The sequence below is a fragment of the Trichomycterus rosablanca genome, chromosome 15, assembly GCF_030014385.1.
Source record: "Trichomycterus rosablanca isolate fTriRos1 chromosome 15, fTriRos1.hap1, whole genome shotgun sequence".
Lineage (NCBI taxonomy): Eukaryota > Metazoa > Chordata > Actinopteri > Siluriformes > Trichomycteridae > Trichomycterus > Trichomycterus rosablanca.
In genome coordinates this window covers 3,510,880-3,527,651 of record NC_086002.1, presented here as the reverse complement: position 1 = coordinate 3,527,651, position 16,772 = coordinate 3,510,880, and the positions used below count along the sequence as shown (strand labels likewise).

Sequence of the window (16,772 nt, the reverse complement as noted above, 5' to 3'; positions counted from 1 at the left end):
GTCTGGCCGAGGTGCAGGTGGAGAAATACAGACAGTGTAGCGTGTTCTTCCGTACACAGTAAGGAAATCTAATGTACTGCCTCAGCCACGCCCCCTAAAGCATGTACGTATGTCTGTATGTAAACGTCTGGTCAATACTAAAATAACCACTGGGAATTCGAACCCTGGATCCCAGCAGTAATGGCCTAGCGTGATTTACCGCCTGCATTCCTACACAGAACACCGACATGTTCAATGTATTCCTCTACATTTCTTCCCGGCACCTCAACCAGACAGTAGGAGTCGCTGTTGCTGTTGAGTATGTTAATTGCCCAAGCAAACCAAGAGACTCGAACCCGAGACCCTGGTGCATGTGTGTATATAATGAAAACCACATATAACTTAGTCTTATATATACAGTAAATAGGTTTGGACCTTTTTGTACGTGGAAGCTGAAAGATTTCTTGCCAGACGGAGAAAAGTCCCTTGTTCTGATCCTTTAACCCGATGGACATAGAATTCACCATCCGCTGATCCAGCTGTTTCTGACCGCGACCGTGTAAAAACTGACACACACACACAATGTTGTCTTTAAAGTAGGCAAGCACAATTTATAACATGATAAGAAATATTTATATATACACTACCGCTCAAAAGTTTGGGATCACTGTGAAATTTTCTTGTTTTCAATGAAAACACACATGAGATTAGGAAATATAGCTAATAAACAGGACATGCAGACATTGTCTGAGTAAAAAAAAATTATTTTGATGGAAATGATGACCGTGTACTTCAAATTTAGCCTTTATCAACAAAAGCCACCTTTTGCAGCAATTACAGCCTGGCAGACCTTAGGCATTCTAGCTGTCAATTTTCGAGGTAATCTGATGTGATTTCACCCCATACTTCCTGGTGCATCTCCCATGACATGGATTGGCTTGATGCAGTCTTCCTCCGTACCATACAGTCCAGCTGCTCCCACAACAGCTCAATAGGGTTCAGATCCGGAGACTGTGCTGGCCACTCCATTACAGTCAAAATTCTGGCTGACTTCTTATTTCTTAAATATTGCTGACACATTTTGGAGGTGTGTTTGGGGTAATTATCCTGTTGTAGGATGAAATTGGCCCCAATCAAGTGCTGTCCACAGGGTATGGCATGGCGTTGCAATGTCTTGTGGTAGCCTTCCTTCTTCAAAATCCCATTCACTCTATATAAATCTCCTATTTTACCACCTTCAAAGCATCCCCAGACCATCACGCTGCCTCCACCATGCTTGACAGCTGGCATTAAGCATTGGTCTTGCATCTTTTCATTGTTCCTGCGCCTCACAAATGTTATTCTGTTTGATCCAAAGACCTCAAACTTGGACTCATCTGTCCACAACACCTTCTTCCAATCTTCCAGTGTCCAATGTCTTTTCTCTTTGGCCCATCGCAGTCTTTTCTTTTTATTGGCCAGTGTAAGGTATGGCTTTTTCTTGCCAATTCTGCCATGAAGTCCAGCATCCTGAAGTCACCTCTTCACCGTTGATGCTGACACTGGTGTTTGACGGGCTCCATTTAGTGCAGCTGTCAGTTGACAACCTGTGAGGCGTCTTTGTCTCAAACTGCACAGTCTAAGATATTTATCTTCTTGTACAGTTGTGCATCGGGGCCTCCCACTCTTTTTTCTGTCCTTATTAGGGCCAGTTTGTGCTACTCTCTGAAGGGAGTAGTTAACAGCATGGTAAGATATTTTAAGTTTCTTTGCAATATCTCGCATTGAGTAGCCTTCCATTCTTAACACAACAATAGACTGACGAGTCTCTAAAGAAAATTGTTTCTTTCTGGCCATTTTGAGCCAGTAAGCAAGCCAACAACTGCTGATGCTTCAGATACTAAACTAACCTAGAATGTTGTGCTCCCTTTTATGCTCCCTTATTAGTATAACGTTTTTCAGCTGTGCAACAAAATTAAAAAAGGGTTTCCTAACAATCAATTAGCCTAATAACATTCTTAACTTGGATTGGCAGCCAAACCAGGAGATTGAGGCAGAGGACTAAGAATGGCTGATAATAGGACTATATGCAAAATAGGCCTCTATACAAAAATAGGCTTCAATGCAAACATTTTCATTCTTCAAAAATCATCTGATACATTTAAAATAATTGTGTAATGGACTAAATTGTTTGTGAATTGCATGAAAATGTGTTTTTCTTTGGAAAAGAGGGAAATTTGCAAGTGATCCCAAACTTTTGAGCGGTAGTGTATATATATATATATATATATATATATATATATATATATACTGTGTATATATATATACAGTGTATCACAAAAGTGAGTACACCCCTCACATTTCTGCAAATATTTCATTATATCTTTTCATGGGACAACACTATAGACATGAAACTTGGATATAACTTAGAGTAGTCAGTGTACAGCTTGTATAGCAGTGTAGATTTACTGTCTTCTGAAAATAACTCAACACACAGCCATTAATGTCTAAATAGCTGGCAACATAAGTGAGTACACCCCACAGTGAACATGTCCAAATTGTGCCCAAATGTGTCGTTGTCCCTCCCTGGTGTCATGTGTCAAGGTCCCAGGTGTAAATGGGGAGCAGGGATGTTAAATTTGGTGTTTTGGGTACAATTCTCTCATACTGGCCACTGGATATTCAACATGGCACCTCATGGCAAAGAACTCTCTGAGGATGTGAGAAATAGAATTGTTGCTCTCCACAAAGATGGCCTGGGCTATAAGAAGATTGCTAACACCCTGAAACTGAGCTACAGCATGGTGGCCAAGGTCATACAGCGGTTTTCCAGGACAGGTTCCACTCGGAACAGGCTTCGCCAGGGTCGACCAAAGAAGTTAAGTCCCCGTGTTCGGCGTAATATCCAGAGGTTGGCTTTAAAAAATAGACACATGAGTGCTGCCAGCATTGCTGCAGAGGTTGAAGACGTGGGAGGTCAGCCTGTCAGTGCTCAGACCATACGCCGCACACTGCATCAACTCGGTCTGCATGGTCGTCATCCCAGAAGGAAGCTGACGCACAAGAAAGCCCGCAAACAGTTTGCTGAAAACAAGCAGTCCAAGAACATGGATTACTGGAATGCCCTGTGGTCTGACGAGACCAAGATAAACTTGTTTGGCTCAGATGGTGTCCAGCATGTGTGGCGGTGCCCTGGTGAGAAGTACCAAGACAACTGTATCTTGCCTACAGTCAAGCATGGTGGTGGTAGCATCATGGTCTTGGGCTGCATGAGTGTTGCTGGCACTGGGGAGCTGCGGTTCATTGAGGGAAACATGAATTCCAACATGTACTGTGACATTCTGAAACAGAGCATGATCCCCTCCCTTCGAAAAATGGGCCTCATGGCAGTTTTCCAACAGGATAACGACCCCAAACACAACCTCCAAGATGACAACTGCCTTGCTGAGGAAGCTGAAGGTAAAGGTGATGGACTAAACCCAATTGAGCACCTGTGGCGCATCCTCAAGTGGAAGGTGGAGGAGTTCAAGGTGTCTAACATCCACCAGCTCCGTGATGTCATCATGGAGGAGTGGAAGAGGATTCCAGTAGCAACCTGTGCAGCTCTGGTGAATTCCATGCCCAGGAGGGTTAAGGCAGTGCTGGATAATAATGGTGGTCACACAAAATATTGACACTTTGGGCACAATTTGGACATGTTCACTGTGGGGTGTACTCACTTATGTTGCAGCTATTTAGACATTAATGGCTGTGTGTTGAGTTATTTTCAGAAGACAGTAAATCTACACTGCTATACAAGTTGTACACTGACTACTCTAAGTTATATCCAAGTTTCATGTCTATAGTGTCGTCCCATGAAAAGATATAATAAAATATTTGCAGAAATGTGAGGGGTGTACTCACTTTTGTGATACACTGTATATATATATATATATATATATATATATACTGTATATATATATACAGTATATAACTTATGTGAAATTGATGAATTTGTGCTTCCAACAAGAATAATAAAAAAAGAAAGGATGCTGTAAAATTCTGAAGGATTTAATGTAGAATTATGTGATTTTACTTTATTTATTTATTTTGTTTTACACCGTGCCTACACCGTGGTTATATTACATGCTATTTTGCTGCGTCACACATTCAATTAAAATGGTTTCAGCAGTTCTTTAACTCTTTTTTTTTTTCCCTTTTTCTCCGCCTTTAGCGCATCCAATTGTACAATTTGCATCGTGCTTCCTCTCAGTCTATGCCGATCCCCACCCTGACGAGGAGATCGAAGCTAACCAACATCCCCTCCGAAACATGGGCAAGTGAGTGGGGCAAAGCCGGATGCATTTTTGCCACCCACACATTGATGAGTTTGGCGCCACCTAGCGTTGCATGCGGAGAGACACACCCTAAGGGCGCTCTTCCTCATCTCTTGTGCAGGCGCCTCTAATCAGCCGGCAGAGGTCGTAATCGCATTCTGACAGAGAGAGACCCACATCCGATTCTTTGTCCCGCCCCCCATACAGCCGCCCAGCCTCGAACCGGTGAAGCAGAGCTGGATTCGATACCACGTACTCAGAATCCAGCCCTGGTTGCAGCGTGTCTTTTTACCGCTGCGCCACCTGAGCGGCCAGTTCTTTAACTCTTCAGACAACAGACAGTCTGCATTTAGCCTTTCTCTACAGTGAGCATGTTTAGGATCAGGTTTTGTTTTCCTTTCTTAATCCGACTTCAACAAAAGTTCACCCTCCTCATCTTTACTTCCCTCCTCTGTTGTCTCTCACAGAGAGCTGTATGGCGTACGGAGAGTCCCGCAATGCTATTCACTTGCGCAGGCGTTTCGAAAATCGCATTTGCAGCAGCAACCAGGAACACCATCAACTGCCCTTCCTTCAGGCACGGCCAATCGTGCCCGACTGTTAGACGTCCGGTACATTGCAAGCAATTGAGGGTTAAGGGCCTTGCTCAAGGGCCCAACAGGGGCAGATGTGAGACTTGAACCAACCACCTTCAGATTACTAGCCCTTTTACCTTAACCGCTTAGCTATCACTGGCCACTGGTGTAAGAAGAGCTGGTGTCATTCTTCCTGCCCGCTGTTCCAATCAAACATGACAAAAATTAGAGATAAAATATTTTATGCTTAGCACTCCAGCACACGTCTTCTTCGTAACATACTTTGAGAACCTCTGCTCTGAATAATATGAAAGGCAAACCTTCATCTCATGATTTTCAAGAAATTTGAAGCATTAAGCATTTAAGCATTTGCAGCGATCACCAAAAAAGACAAATCTTGGTGGGACAATAAAAAAAACCCTGTATGTCTGATGGTGAAGTCTCAGTTCTTGTATTTCGGACACGTGCACGTGATCACCTGTAACGTGTTGATGCAGGAACGGATGTCGTTGTCCGTCTTGTCACACAAGGCCATCAGAGCGCCCGTGTCGGCCTTCATACCCTGCTGTCGTGTGATCTAACACACACACACACACACACACACACACAAAATAGACATAAACCAAATGTTCTGTTCACACAAGCTCTGCTTCAATTCATTCACTATAAACACAAGTATGTGGACACCGCTCCTAACTACTGAGTTCAGGTGTTTCAGCCACGCCTCCTGCTATCAGGTGTACGATATTAGATATGTAGGATTATATAGAATTATATGGTTCATCACTGGGTTTAGACTGACTGTTCCAGCCTGCACAGCGGCACAGAGCCATGCAATCAACCCCATTATCAAATCTGGGATGAACTGGGATAACACTTAGGACCCAGGCCTTATCAAACAACCTCACTAATGACTCATTGGGCACAAATTCCCACACACTCACTAAATTAAGCTAACGGTAAGTCGTCCACATACTTAACAGAAATGAAGCTCACCTCGGCCAGTCTCTGTGCCAGCCGGGATTGCTGCGTCTGGGGAAACGTTAAGAGAAACGCCTGCTGCCTCAGCGGCCTCAGGGCCGGAGTGTATCTGTGGAGACAGACAGGGCAGAAGTGTGTAAACGGCTTCACTAAAAGGAAGCATTTCATTGGATAAAAAAAGACACGGGGGGCTCACAGGTCGTTGCAGATGCAGATGATTGGCCGAAGAAGCACAGACTCTTTCTTTTTCTTTTTCTTCAGGGGATTAGAGGTCGAGTCCTCTCCTTCTCGACTGTCTTTCCTGTTCAGAGTCGCTAACAAGATGTTGATGGCAGCCTGAAGCAACCGCACACACAGAGCAGATCAACGATTATTATTAACTATAATGCAAACCGCTATTCTAGAGAAGTTGGGACAGTAGGTGAACAGTTAAAAAGAGTTAAAAAAGAAGATATTTGAAGTTAAAACAGTCTGTTTCATTTTCAAATATCAGTGGTGCTATCAGCTGGCCGGCCGTCTACACAGATTTAATTGGCTGTATTTTGGGGAAAGGGAGGAATCTGAAGCCCTGAAATAAATTGCTGCCCTGTCTTGGTATTCCTGCCTTATGCACAGTGTTTCTGGGTAGAATAGGACCCACTGTGACCCAGACCAGGATGAACTGCTTAATGAGAATGAAAAAAACAAAGGTACTTTTTCTTTTTAAAAGTGCAAGAAAACATTATGGAACACATTTATGGATGAGTTAGGAAGACCATAGGGAATTACCTGTTTATTATTATTTATTTATTTATTTATTTGTTATATTTTTATTATTATTAGTTATTTTAATTTGTTTAATTTTGTATTTATTTTTCTTCTTCTCTAATTGTATTTTGTTTGATCATCTGTTTTGTAATTGTGTGTAGGGGTTGATGTTCATGTTGTTCTTCATGAAAAAATATATAAAATAACAAAAAAAGTGCAAGAAAACAATAAAGCAGTTCAAGAAAACGGCTTTTCTACTCTTCAGTGCATAATATTATTAAAAGATGGGCTCAGGAAAACTGAATAAATAAGTCTTACGTCATCCCAAAATGCAATTTAGGATTTTGCTATGGCACACGAAAGAAATGTGTCAATAACGTCCAGAAACGCCACCTTCCCTGGGCATGAGGTGACCCGAAATAGACTGATGCACATGTGACAGGTCATCCTCTCTATTTATAGAAATATTAGAGGTCTATTCAGATTCCCTATTTAAAAGATCGAAACCCAGAATATGAGGGTGCATTAGATGCCCGTTTATCAGTCCATCATTAACACCGAACATGCTGCCGTTTAGATGCTTGCTTTAATATGGTGACACAAAGCCCCAGACTGCACGTGTTACAACAGCATGGATGTGTAATTACAGAGTGCAGGTGTCAGACTTGCCTGCCAGGAGTAAAAAATACAAGCAAGGCTCATGCTGCTGTACAGCTAACGACTTACACGACGGAAACAATAAACATGAGGGAAAAACCTTAAGCACTGTGTTTTTACTGATATTTCACCTACTGTCCCAACTATTCTGGAGCAGAGTTATGTAACAATAATAATAAAAAAGAAATAAGTCACGTTACCGAGGGAGCGCCGTCGATTTCATCAATCACCAGGCAGTTCGGCTTCTCGTTGGCACCCAGGACCGACTTCATCTGCGTGGCAGTGTAGATACGTTTCTGGAAGAGCTCGGCACTGCGGTCGTCACTGGATAAAAGAGAGGGTTTTAAACGTGGGGTCAACATGTAAGGTGAGACATGCTACGCTCTCTGTATTTCTCCACCGCTCGAGTCGGGGCCCTAACCAGACAGCAGGCCCATGGTCATTTAATTTATTTATTTACATACGTGTCATTTAAAGGCAAAATAGGTATTATGTTTCTGTCTGTTTAATTTATCTCGTCTTGTAAAGCTCACTCGACTGTGGATAGTGCCACAGTGTCCAGCAGCTTCTAATTAAAGGCGGAAGTGTTTGTCGGTGGTTCTTGGGTCACAGGTAGCCATCTAGATTAAAAAAAATTACCTCCAAGCACAAAGTAACGATTTGGATTTTCTTCTAGACAGACAAAAAGACAACTGTTCCATGTATTTTACGATGTGTGCAGTCAAACTAGCCCTATTTATATGGACATGGAGAGGTCACCCACTAGCTACAGTCAATTAGCTAAGAAGAAATTTGGAAGGCAGGTCACTTTTAAAGTTAAGTGACCTTACAGAGGAAAGCAAATAAAAGTGATGTCTGTATATTTTTGACCCAGTTGACCCAGCGGATTCTTGGACAACCTTCTGTTCTGGTCAGTTAGTCCCACAATTAGAACAGTAGCAGAAATGAGAGGTGGGTGGTTGGGTGGAGATGGAGGTCTTTACCTGGCATTGATCTCCACTACGTTATATCCTGCATGCTTGGCGATGATATGGGCTAACGTCGTCTTCCCGAGTCCAGGAGGCCCGGACAGGAGCGCAACCTAAAGAGAGCGAACATGAATCAGTAAACGCCTCCAAAATTGTGGAATCGGGGGGTCACTAGAGGCTCGGTGCAAATCTGCAAGAGCTTTAGGGTGGGAACAACCCTGAAGAACCCTAATTAATGTTCTAAGCTAATGTAAAGCTACGTCAGCTGTAGTACACTAAATGAGTGCATTTTTAATGGTATAGTTACACACTATGTAGCACAGAATGCTGTTTGAGACGGGGTCTGTTTCCAGCTTCGTTAAACTGGCACCCAGCTAACAGGGCAGCTACACAGCCTGGCATAGTTAAGCCCCGCCTCAGGCACGGCTTCCATGCCGGCCAAGACGGACGACAGACAAGCGCACACACCCCGAATGAGCCGTGTGAAGCAGGCTGGCTCTTCTTTTCTACAGCCAGCACTGGACCGAAGTATTCTTCCACCACTCGTGCAGACGCATTGCCTTGGTGTTAGAAATTCTGCATACAGGAGCCAGGAGACCGGGTCGTCATCCAAAAAGTCTTTATTAACACATACAGACGTATGGGCACAGCTTGGAAGACCGACACAATCTAACTAGGCAAATTTTAGGGAGACTTTATCTACACTCGAAATGGGGGCAGGAATTAGGAAAAAGAGGAGGAGGTTAAGGGCAAAAGGGACTACAAAGGTGAACAAAGACCTTAAATTTGGGCCGTTTGTACTGGTCCAGCTCCGCCTCCAGGATCTCCTCAGTAATCTGGCTTTTAGTCTTAAACCGCTGATTCTGATTCTGGTTTTGCATCTTAGGCGGGTTCGTCCGGGCCTCCGCTACAGGCGGCCGAGGCTTCTTCTCTACACCGAAAACCACCGTGTCCCAAAGCTTGAGCCATTTCAGAAGACAGCGATTGGTGAACTGAGGACACAAACACACAAACCCATTAATCCCAGTAACAAGCTCAAAAAGTCCTGCGTGCATCACAGATACACTTACTATATGTTCACTAGGGATGTAACGATACGATTCACGATACTGGGTTCACAATACGATTTTTTCCAAATTATGACAAAGTTTCCTTTTATTATTTCTCTTGAAAAAAGAAAAAAAGAAAATAAAACACTGTATTTGTGCTTATCTTTTAACTATCTAAATAATGAATGTCCTTTTATTTCTGAGGTAGGTACAGACTATGCAAAACAATTTTGAATTAAGCCTAATTAGGCAGAACAACCTCGAATCTGGCAACCAGGCGTATAGCGCCAGTGACGTCAGCCAGGCGAGGTGTATAGCGCCAGCGCCCTCTGCTGTTTAAAGTGAATATCGATTCATTATACATGTCAAATTGATTTGAATCGTGGAATAATTGAATCGGTTATTAACTGCCTTGTGGTGCATCGTTATATCCCTATTATTTACATTACATTTGTGGCATTTTGCAGATGCTTTTATTCAAATCTTAAGCAATTGAGGTTTAAGGGCCTTGCTCAGGGGCCCAACAGTGGAAACTTGGCCGTGGTGGGGGCTTAAACGGGCAACCTTCTGATTACTAGTGCAGCACCTTAACCAACGAGCTACCAGTGATATGGACACATAACAATGAGCCTGTTGGGCATCACCTACATTTATTTGCTTATGGGAATTTGTGCCCCTTCAGTAAAGAAGAGCATTCGTGGATTCAGGCTCTGTGTTATATAAGAAGGCCCGGCTCACAACAGACATTCTGATTCGTCCCAAAAGCTGGAGATCCTGACTCAACTTTGCCCTCTGCCCTCCCCAAAGCATGGTAATCTAGTCAATCTCTTTAATTGCAAACTGAAAAGACGCAAAGCTGCATTTATATATCAGACGTGACCAATTGTGCCTGTTGAGCACTTGAGGACTAGCGTATCAGTCTGTCGCACCAAACAAACGTCTGTTTTATAAGATCTTTACCTGAAAATCAGACATTATTTATATGATTAAAAGTTTTGACTCATAGTGGTGAGACTTATGACTCACCAGTGTTAATTTCGTTGACGAATGATTTTCGCACAAATTTGATCTAAACCCGGGAAGACCAGACTAGCCTGTGAACTTTCTTTACTCATGGAACCAGGTTAACTCCACAATGTCAACAGGGAGAAAGAGGAGAGTCGATATATGGACACATGTCTCATTTGACGTCGTGAAAAACAAGACGATGTGTAAACCATGTGGGGCGACGATCTCGGGTAAAAACACAACAAATCTGAAACAACATCTGGCACTGCTGGCAGTATAATGGCAACATAACGGCACAGCTGCTTTAACGGTACCCAGTTTTATAAAGAATGTAATATGCAATTTGTTATGAACAATGCATATATGTTTCAGGCAGAGCAGGCCTACTGGTCAAATAAAGATGTTGTTTGAAATAAATTAAATCTGGTTTTGTGTGTATTGCATATTCAAACATTAATAATATTCCATAACTGGTTTAAAATGTTTCATTTTGTGTAAGTGTATATAATGACTTAAATAATTTAAGGGAACTGATAAAAAAGCATTTACATTTTACACCCTTTATATGTATTTTAGGGCGGCACGGTGGCTAAGTGGGTAGCACTGTCGCCTCACAGCAAGAAGGTCCTGGGTTCGAACACCAGGTGGGGCGGTCCGGGTCCTTTCTGTGTGTGGTTTGCATGTTCTCCCCGTGTCTGCGTGAGTTTCCTCCGGGTGCTCCGGTTTCCTCCCACAGTCCAAAGACGTGCAAGTGAGGTGAATTGAAGATACTAAATTTGTCCATGACTGTGTTCGATATAACCTTGAGAATCGAATAAACTTGTGTAATGAGTAACTACCGTTCCTGTCATGAATGTAACCAATGTGTAAAAACATGACGTTAAAATCCTAATAAACAAACAAACATATATTTTAGTCGACTGAATCGACTGTATATTTATTCGACTATATTCTTAAGATAATTAGTCGACTAAAACTAGACTAAAACTAAAACAATTCAGATGACTAAATTATGACTAAAACTAAATTACATTTTAGTTAAAAGACTATGACTAAAGCTAAATCAAAATTTGCTGTCAAAATTAACACTGTGACTCACGTCATCGCTCAGGAGCTCCATGTAATGCTTGGGTGAAAAGCGGTCGACCCACAGTCGAGAGGACGAGGCTTCATCAGGAGCATCACGTTCCTCATCCTCGGCGTTCTCCGGCTCCTCGTCCACAAGGAGCTCTGGATCTATACCGCTACAGACAATAAAACTGTGATCTGGTATGGGACGTTTAAATCATGTGAAGATATTTATGGCAAACATTTGTGGCATTTGTTCAACTGTTTAATTGTTGAGTTGGTCATGTTCTTACCACAAATGGACGGAGGAATTAAGACTGGAACTTTTTGGACCCCAGACAAATATTTTTATGCAAAAAATAATTCATACTTTAAAAACAGGCAGTTGTAGCCTAGTGGTTAAGCTACTGGACCAGTAATGAAAAGGTCACTGGTTCAAGCCTCACCAATTCAAGGTTATCACTGTTGGGCCCTTGAGCAAGGCCTTTAACCCTCAATTGCTTAAACAGTATACGGTAACACTACTGTAAGTCACTTTGGCGATTTAGTTCAAAATCAGGTTCACAGAGTATCAGAGAATTCTTCAGGAGAATGGAAGATCATCAGTCTGCGAGCTGAAGCTGAGTTACTGGGTTATGAAGCATCACAATGAAAAGAGCAGAAATCGAGATCCACCTCAATTCCTCACACGCCTAATTTGAGTGAACCTGTGCCCACTGTATGCTCAGATTCCTGTTTTTGGTGGAACCTGATGTGGATGATGATTTTCTGCTCACCAGATACCACAGAGTAATTTTCATTGCATGTTTATGTTTTACCAGCGTTTTATCCTGGTCAGGGTCACAGTGGGTCTGGCTTCCATGAAATCACTGGCCGCACTGGATGTGTGGCTGCCTCTAGAATAGTGGTCCCACCCCCTCAGACATAGCCAATCATGTCTGTGTGTAGATGCCCGATTTGACGATTGCACCGCTGAAGATCCCAGTACTAGCATGATTTACCGGTACGGTGAGTGAGCTTGAACCAGTCTGACTGTTTCCCTGTGAACTATCTCATCAAGAGGAGATTTTCCCTGCAGAACTGCCGCTCACTGGATGTTTTTTGCACTATTCAGTGGAAACTCTGGATACAAGTGGAATGGCTGTTCCTAATGAATTGGTCTACCTGTTCAGGAGCTCCGTCAGCCTCTGTGATTCTTCCACCAACTGACGGTGACGCTGCGGAACAAGAACATCCGTTAAAATACGACGTCTCTGACACTCAAGGTTATGACGTGAACGTGTGCGGTTCTTACTCTCTCCGACGCTTGCTCTCTGAGAACTTCGATAGGCACAGCCAGCAGGCCCAGGGCATTATAGGAATTTCGGAAAAATCGTGGATCTGGCACCTAAGACAGGACACGACTTATTATACATTTCGTTTAGACACAATTGTTCACATCTTCATTATTGTGCCACCAACCATATGAGCCTCTAGGCAGCAAACTGCGGAAGAGGGATTGAAATCGAAGCCCTTCCAGCTCACAATTTCTAACGCCTGGAAAGTCGTTAAGAAACGCTTTTCAAGGCCGCTCAGGTGTCACAGCGGTAAAAACACACGCTGGAACCAGAGCTGGGATCTCGAATACATCGTATCGAATCTCAGCTCTGCCTGCCGCCTAAGGCTGAGCTGCCACACGAACAGCGATTGGCCTGTTGTTCAGATATGGGCGGGACTAAGCCGGATGGGGTCTCCCTCTCTCTCATGACTGGTGCGATTACGACCTCTGCTGGCTGATTGATGGCGCCTGCACAGAGATGAGAAAAGAGTGCTCTCGGGGTGTGTCTCTCCGTACACAACGCTGAGCTGCACTGCACTCGTCAAAGTGCAGGTGATAAGGTGCATACGGCTTAGCTTCGTTCTCCTCAATCAGAGCAGGGATCGGCATTGGTGGAGAGGATTGGCCACCGAGTCTGCTGGGTGGGAAGACACCAGAATAAGTGGGTGGGGTCTTTACACGCTGTGTAAGAACCCTGATTAGCAGACTGAGGCGTCTGTGCAGAAGTGGATGAGCCCCATGTGCGAAAAAGAAGGGGTTAAGGGACTGCACACACGTCATAAGGGGCGTGGAGCAGGCAAATATACCCTCCTCGAGCACAATCAGGATTCCCAGCATCACACATAAACATCTACAAATTTTTCACTTGACTGTCCGTGTGTACAGCAGCGTCCATCAGCACCTTGTCATCCTGCTCCTCCTTGCTGCTGAGATAAACCCGGTTTCCCTGAGAGTCTGTGACGGTGACGTAACTTCCTGTAGCCGGTGGGCGCTTCAACACGTGCCGCGTCGCTTTCTGTGTCCCTGTCGCCCTCTTTGGAGATTCCTGTAGCACCCCAAAGCCACTGATGTCCAACATGCCAAGCGTCCCAGCGGCTGCCGGTCGTTCGGGGGAGAGGGTGCGCGCAAATGCAGATCTGTACGAAGAAGAACATACGTTTACATGTTTGTTTATTATATATCATCACAAAGATTATTCACCGACACCTTCATCCACTACATGACCCAGTCACGGACCCAACCCTAGATTTCAGTTTCAGATCAGTTTGACTAGCGTTGTACATTACGTGGTGCTACCACCACCATACTTTAGAGCAGGGTTGTTTTTTTTTCAACTCGGGCAACACAAACAATGCATCTTACACTCTGGTTTGCTCTGCACAATCTGATCCCACTGTGATTTACAAGACGTAACATAAAGCCTCTACAAGGGGGCGTTCACATACCAGTTTATTCATTATTATTGTTCTCTGTGAACCATTTTTTCCGGCTCTTGGCGACCCAGGGTTTGAAAAATGGTGCTTTACAGTGTCCCTTGTTACGAAATAGGCGTGGCTATGCACATTTTGGGAGGTTATGTAATGTGAAAGCTAAGATTGTGTTTGGTTAGCAAGCCACGTTTTACCTGGTCCTTTCTGACGTCTGATAAACCTCGGGCGAGGACGGTGGAGTGATGTCATCACCGTTAGCCGCATTAAACTGGAGCTTTTTGGCCACATCCTGCTTCTGCTTCTTTGCCTTGGGGGCTGAAAAAAAAACCATTTCATGTAATTGCATTTATTCTGTACACTTGGGCAATGGGTATATCTAAAACTCTATCCTGTACTTATAATTAGAAGGGGTGTCTACATACTTTTGCTTGTAAACTACACAGGACATTAATGGTATCACTTTTGCAGCTGTTCTTTCTTTGTGACTAAATAACTGGAACACACTTTCAAAAATGAGACTTCTTCTCGGTACATACAGCTGGCGACTTCTCTGTGCCCGTATAACAAGGGCTATTTTGACTGCGCATGCCAGACTGAACCCCAGGCATTGCAATGAAAAAGTTACCTTCCTGAGAGCTCACCTGAAGACACATCCTCTGTACCAACAGTGGGTCCAAAAGCACAAATGCATGGAACAGTGGCCTCTCTTCAGGGTCGAAGAGAAAACCCAAATGGTCAATTTATTATGACAGAAAATTTGTTCATATGGTCAAGTGCATTTCAAGAACCACCAAATCTGCTCTGTCTAGTCCAGTCCAGGACTTGCAGTGTCTGAGGGAGGGCGGTTGAAAAGGGTTTCACCTTAATGCGGCCACAACAATGACTCCTGCTTCATGCACGAGTAAACAAAAGCATAGTGTTACTCTGTATTCACTGGGAATTCACTGCTGGCTGTTGTAAAGAATCAGCAAACGACTTCACACGCATTTGGAGAGGCCAGGTGCTAGTCTGCACCCCTCCTTGGCCAGTGCAGGGGTGGAACAGGTGTCAGAGGAGCTGGACTAGGTGTCTAATTCCGAGATCTGTTCATATTTTTATATTCATTACTCTATACTGACCATCTGTCAACCGTATATACTCACTTAGGGACTCGCCGCTTCCGTACTCGTGTTCTGGACCATCAGCAGGTTCCGTGGTAGCCGGTTTCTTTAAAGCTGCTTCACCAGATGCGATGGCTTCTTCGAACGTCTGCGCTTTCTTAATTCGTAACTCCGATACCTTCGTCTCACGGGGGGGTCCGACTGCAAACATGAGAGAAGTAGATCAGAACTTGAGATCAGTATGATGTCATATTCACCATCATTACCACAGTTATGAGCAAATGCATTAAAGTGTGAAAAATCACACATCCTTTAAAAATGTTAGGTTTCCAGTTCTTTGAGGGATAAAAGGTTCAAGAACTTCTGATAAGGGTTCAACTGTTCTACACGGTCTGAGCTCTTTATTATATGCACAGCATATGTGGCCAAAAGTATCTGGACACCTGTTTAGATCTGACTCAACATCCCATTCCAAAACCACAGGCATTGGTTTGAGCAAACTCTACAAAACTCTGTGGAAAGTTCCCCCAAGGGAGCAGAATGTCTGTGGGAATTTGTGCCAATTCACTTTAAGAAATAAGCATCTGTAAGGTCAGCCACCATGGCCAAAATGTTGGCCAACAAACCCGGTCTTGTTTTCATCAGCGTTCCAGTTCATCCCCAAGGCGTTCAGTGAGATTAATAAGATTCAGTGAGCATGGTTAGTTACTAAAAACAAAGGTCTGACAGCATTGCCTAACTACATGTGAAAGCTGTGGGTGCCGCACTGTGGCACGGGTCCTGAGGACCTGGGTTCGATCCTCACCCCTGGTCTGTGAGGAGTCTGGCAGGTTCTCACCATGTCCATGGTACGCCAGTTTCCTCCCACCTTCCAGATCAAATTCACGTGGAAAGTGAACTGGCTGCCCTGAATGACCTCGGGCAGTCCAGGACGCACCGAAATATTGACCTCCAACTTAGTGAGTGCCGCACAGCAGCATGGGTCCCAAGAATCTGGGTTCGATCCTTACCTTCAGACACTGTCTGTTGGGAGTTTTACATGTTGGTGCCTGCTTTAGGTACACCATTTTCATTCCACATTCTAAATTCGTGCAGAAGTTAGACTGGTTGCTTATATTTCTTGCTGGTAGTACAGGACGCACCGCCACCCTGACCAGGATGGGGCGGGTAGCGACGATTAACAAGTAGTTAGTTGCTTGACTGATCCACTAAGGTAAACATGAACGCTATGCCCAAATGACACATAGCTCCCTACATTTGGGCACTACATGTGATACAGTACATATGACATCATCCCTATCTAGTGCACTACACTACTAACACATATCCATTTGGGATTTAACCCACTTAAAGACCTAGCGGTTAATTACACTTTAAGACTAAAATTTTACGTTATATTGACATATTTATTGATCGTCGACGTCACTATGATATTCTTCCATGTATTTTTATAGTCTGTTATGTAAGTAAATCACTTTAATTTATTTAAAAGTGACTTACAGTCCATTTCAGCCATCACCTCCAGCTCATCTGCAAACTGTTGCTCGAAATCATCCTCAATCCCGTACATTTCATCATATTCGTCCATTTTAGACAC

General features: G+C 43.7%; 1 protein-coding gene across 2 annotated transcripts in view; it reads right to left on the bottom strand.

Annotated features, from left to right (window-relative positions):
• The window catches only part of chtf18 (CTF18, chromosome transmission fidelity factor 18 homolog (S. cerevisiae)), a 25,921-nt gene extending 9,149 nt beyond the window's left edge, over nt 1-16,772 (bottom strand). For both annotated transcript variants that reach the window (XR_010014841.1, XM_063010413.1), the window contains exons 1-14: nt 16,676-16,772; nt 15,218-15,376; nt 14,270-14,390; nt 13,547-13,781; nt 12,622-12,714; nt 12,492-12,544; nt 11,359-11,503; nt 8,982-9,194; nt 8,218-8,315; nt 7,435-7,558; nt 6,027-6,166; nt 5,846-5,939; nt 5,328-5,426; nt 415-545 (exon numbers count right to left, since the gene is read on the bottom strand). Coding sequence is in view for 1 of the 2 variants with exons in the window: in XM_063010413.1 (XP_062866483.1) it covers nt 415-545; nt 5,328-5,426; nt 5,846-5,939; nt 6,027-6,166; nt 7,435-7,558; nt 8,218-8,315; nt 8,982-9,194; nt 11,359-11,503; nt 12,492-12,544; nt 12,622-12,714; nt 13,547-13,781; nt 14,270-14,390; nt 15,218-15,376; nt 16,676-16,763 (1,793 nt within the window). In the remaining variant the exon portion in view is untranslated. The remainder of the gene's footprint in view (nt 1-414; nt 546-5,327; nt 5,427-5,845; nt 5,940-6,026; nt 6,167-7,434; nt 7,559-8,217; nt 8,316-8,981; nt 9,195-11,358; nt 11,504-12,491; nt 12,545-12,621; nt 12,715-13,546; nt 13,782-14,269; nt 14,391-15,217; nt 15,377-16,675) is intronic.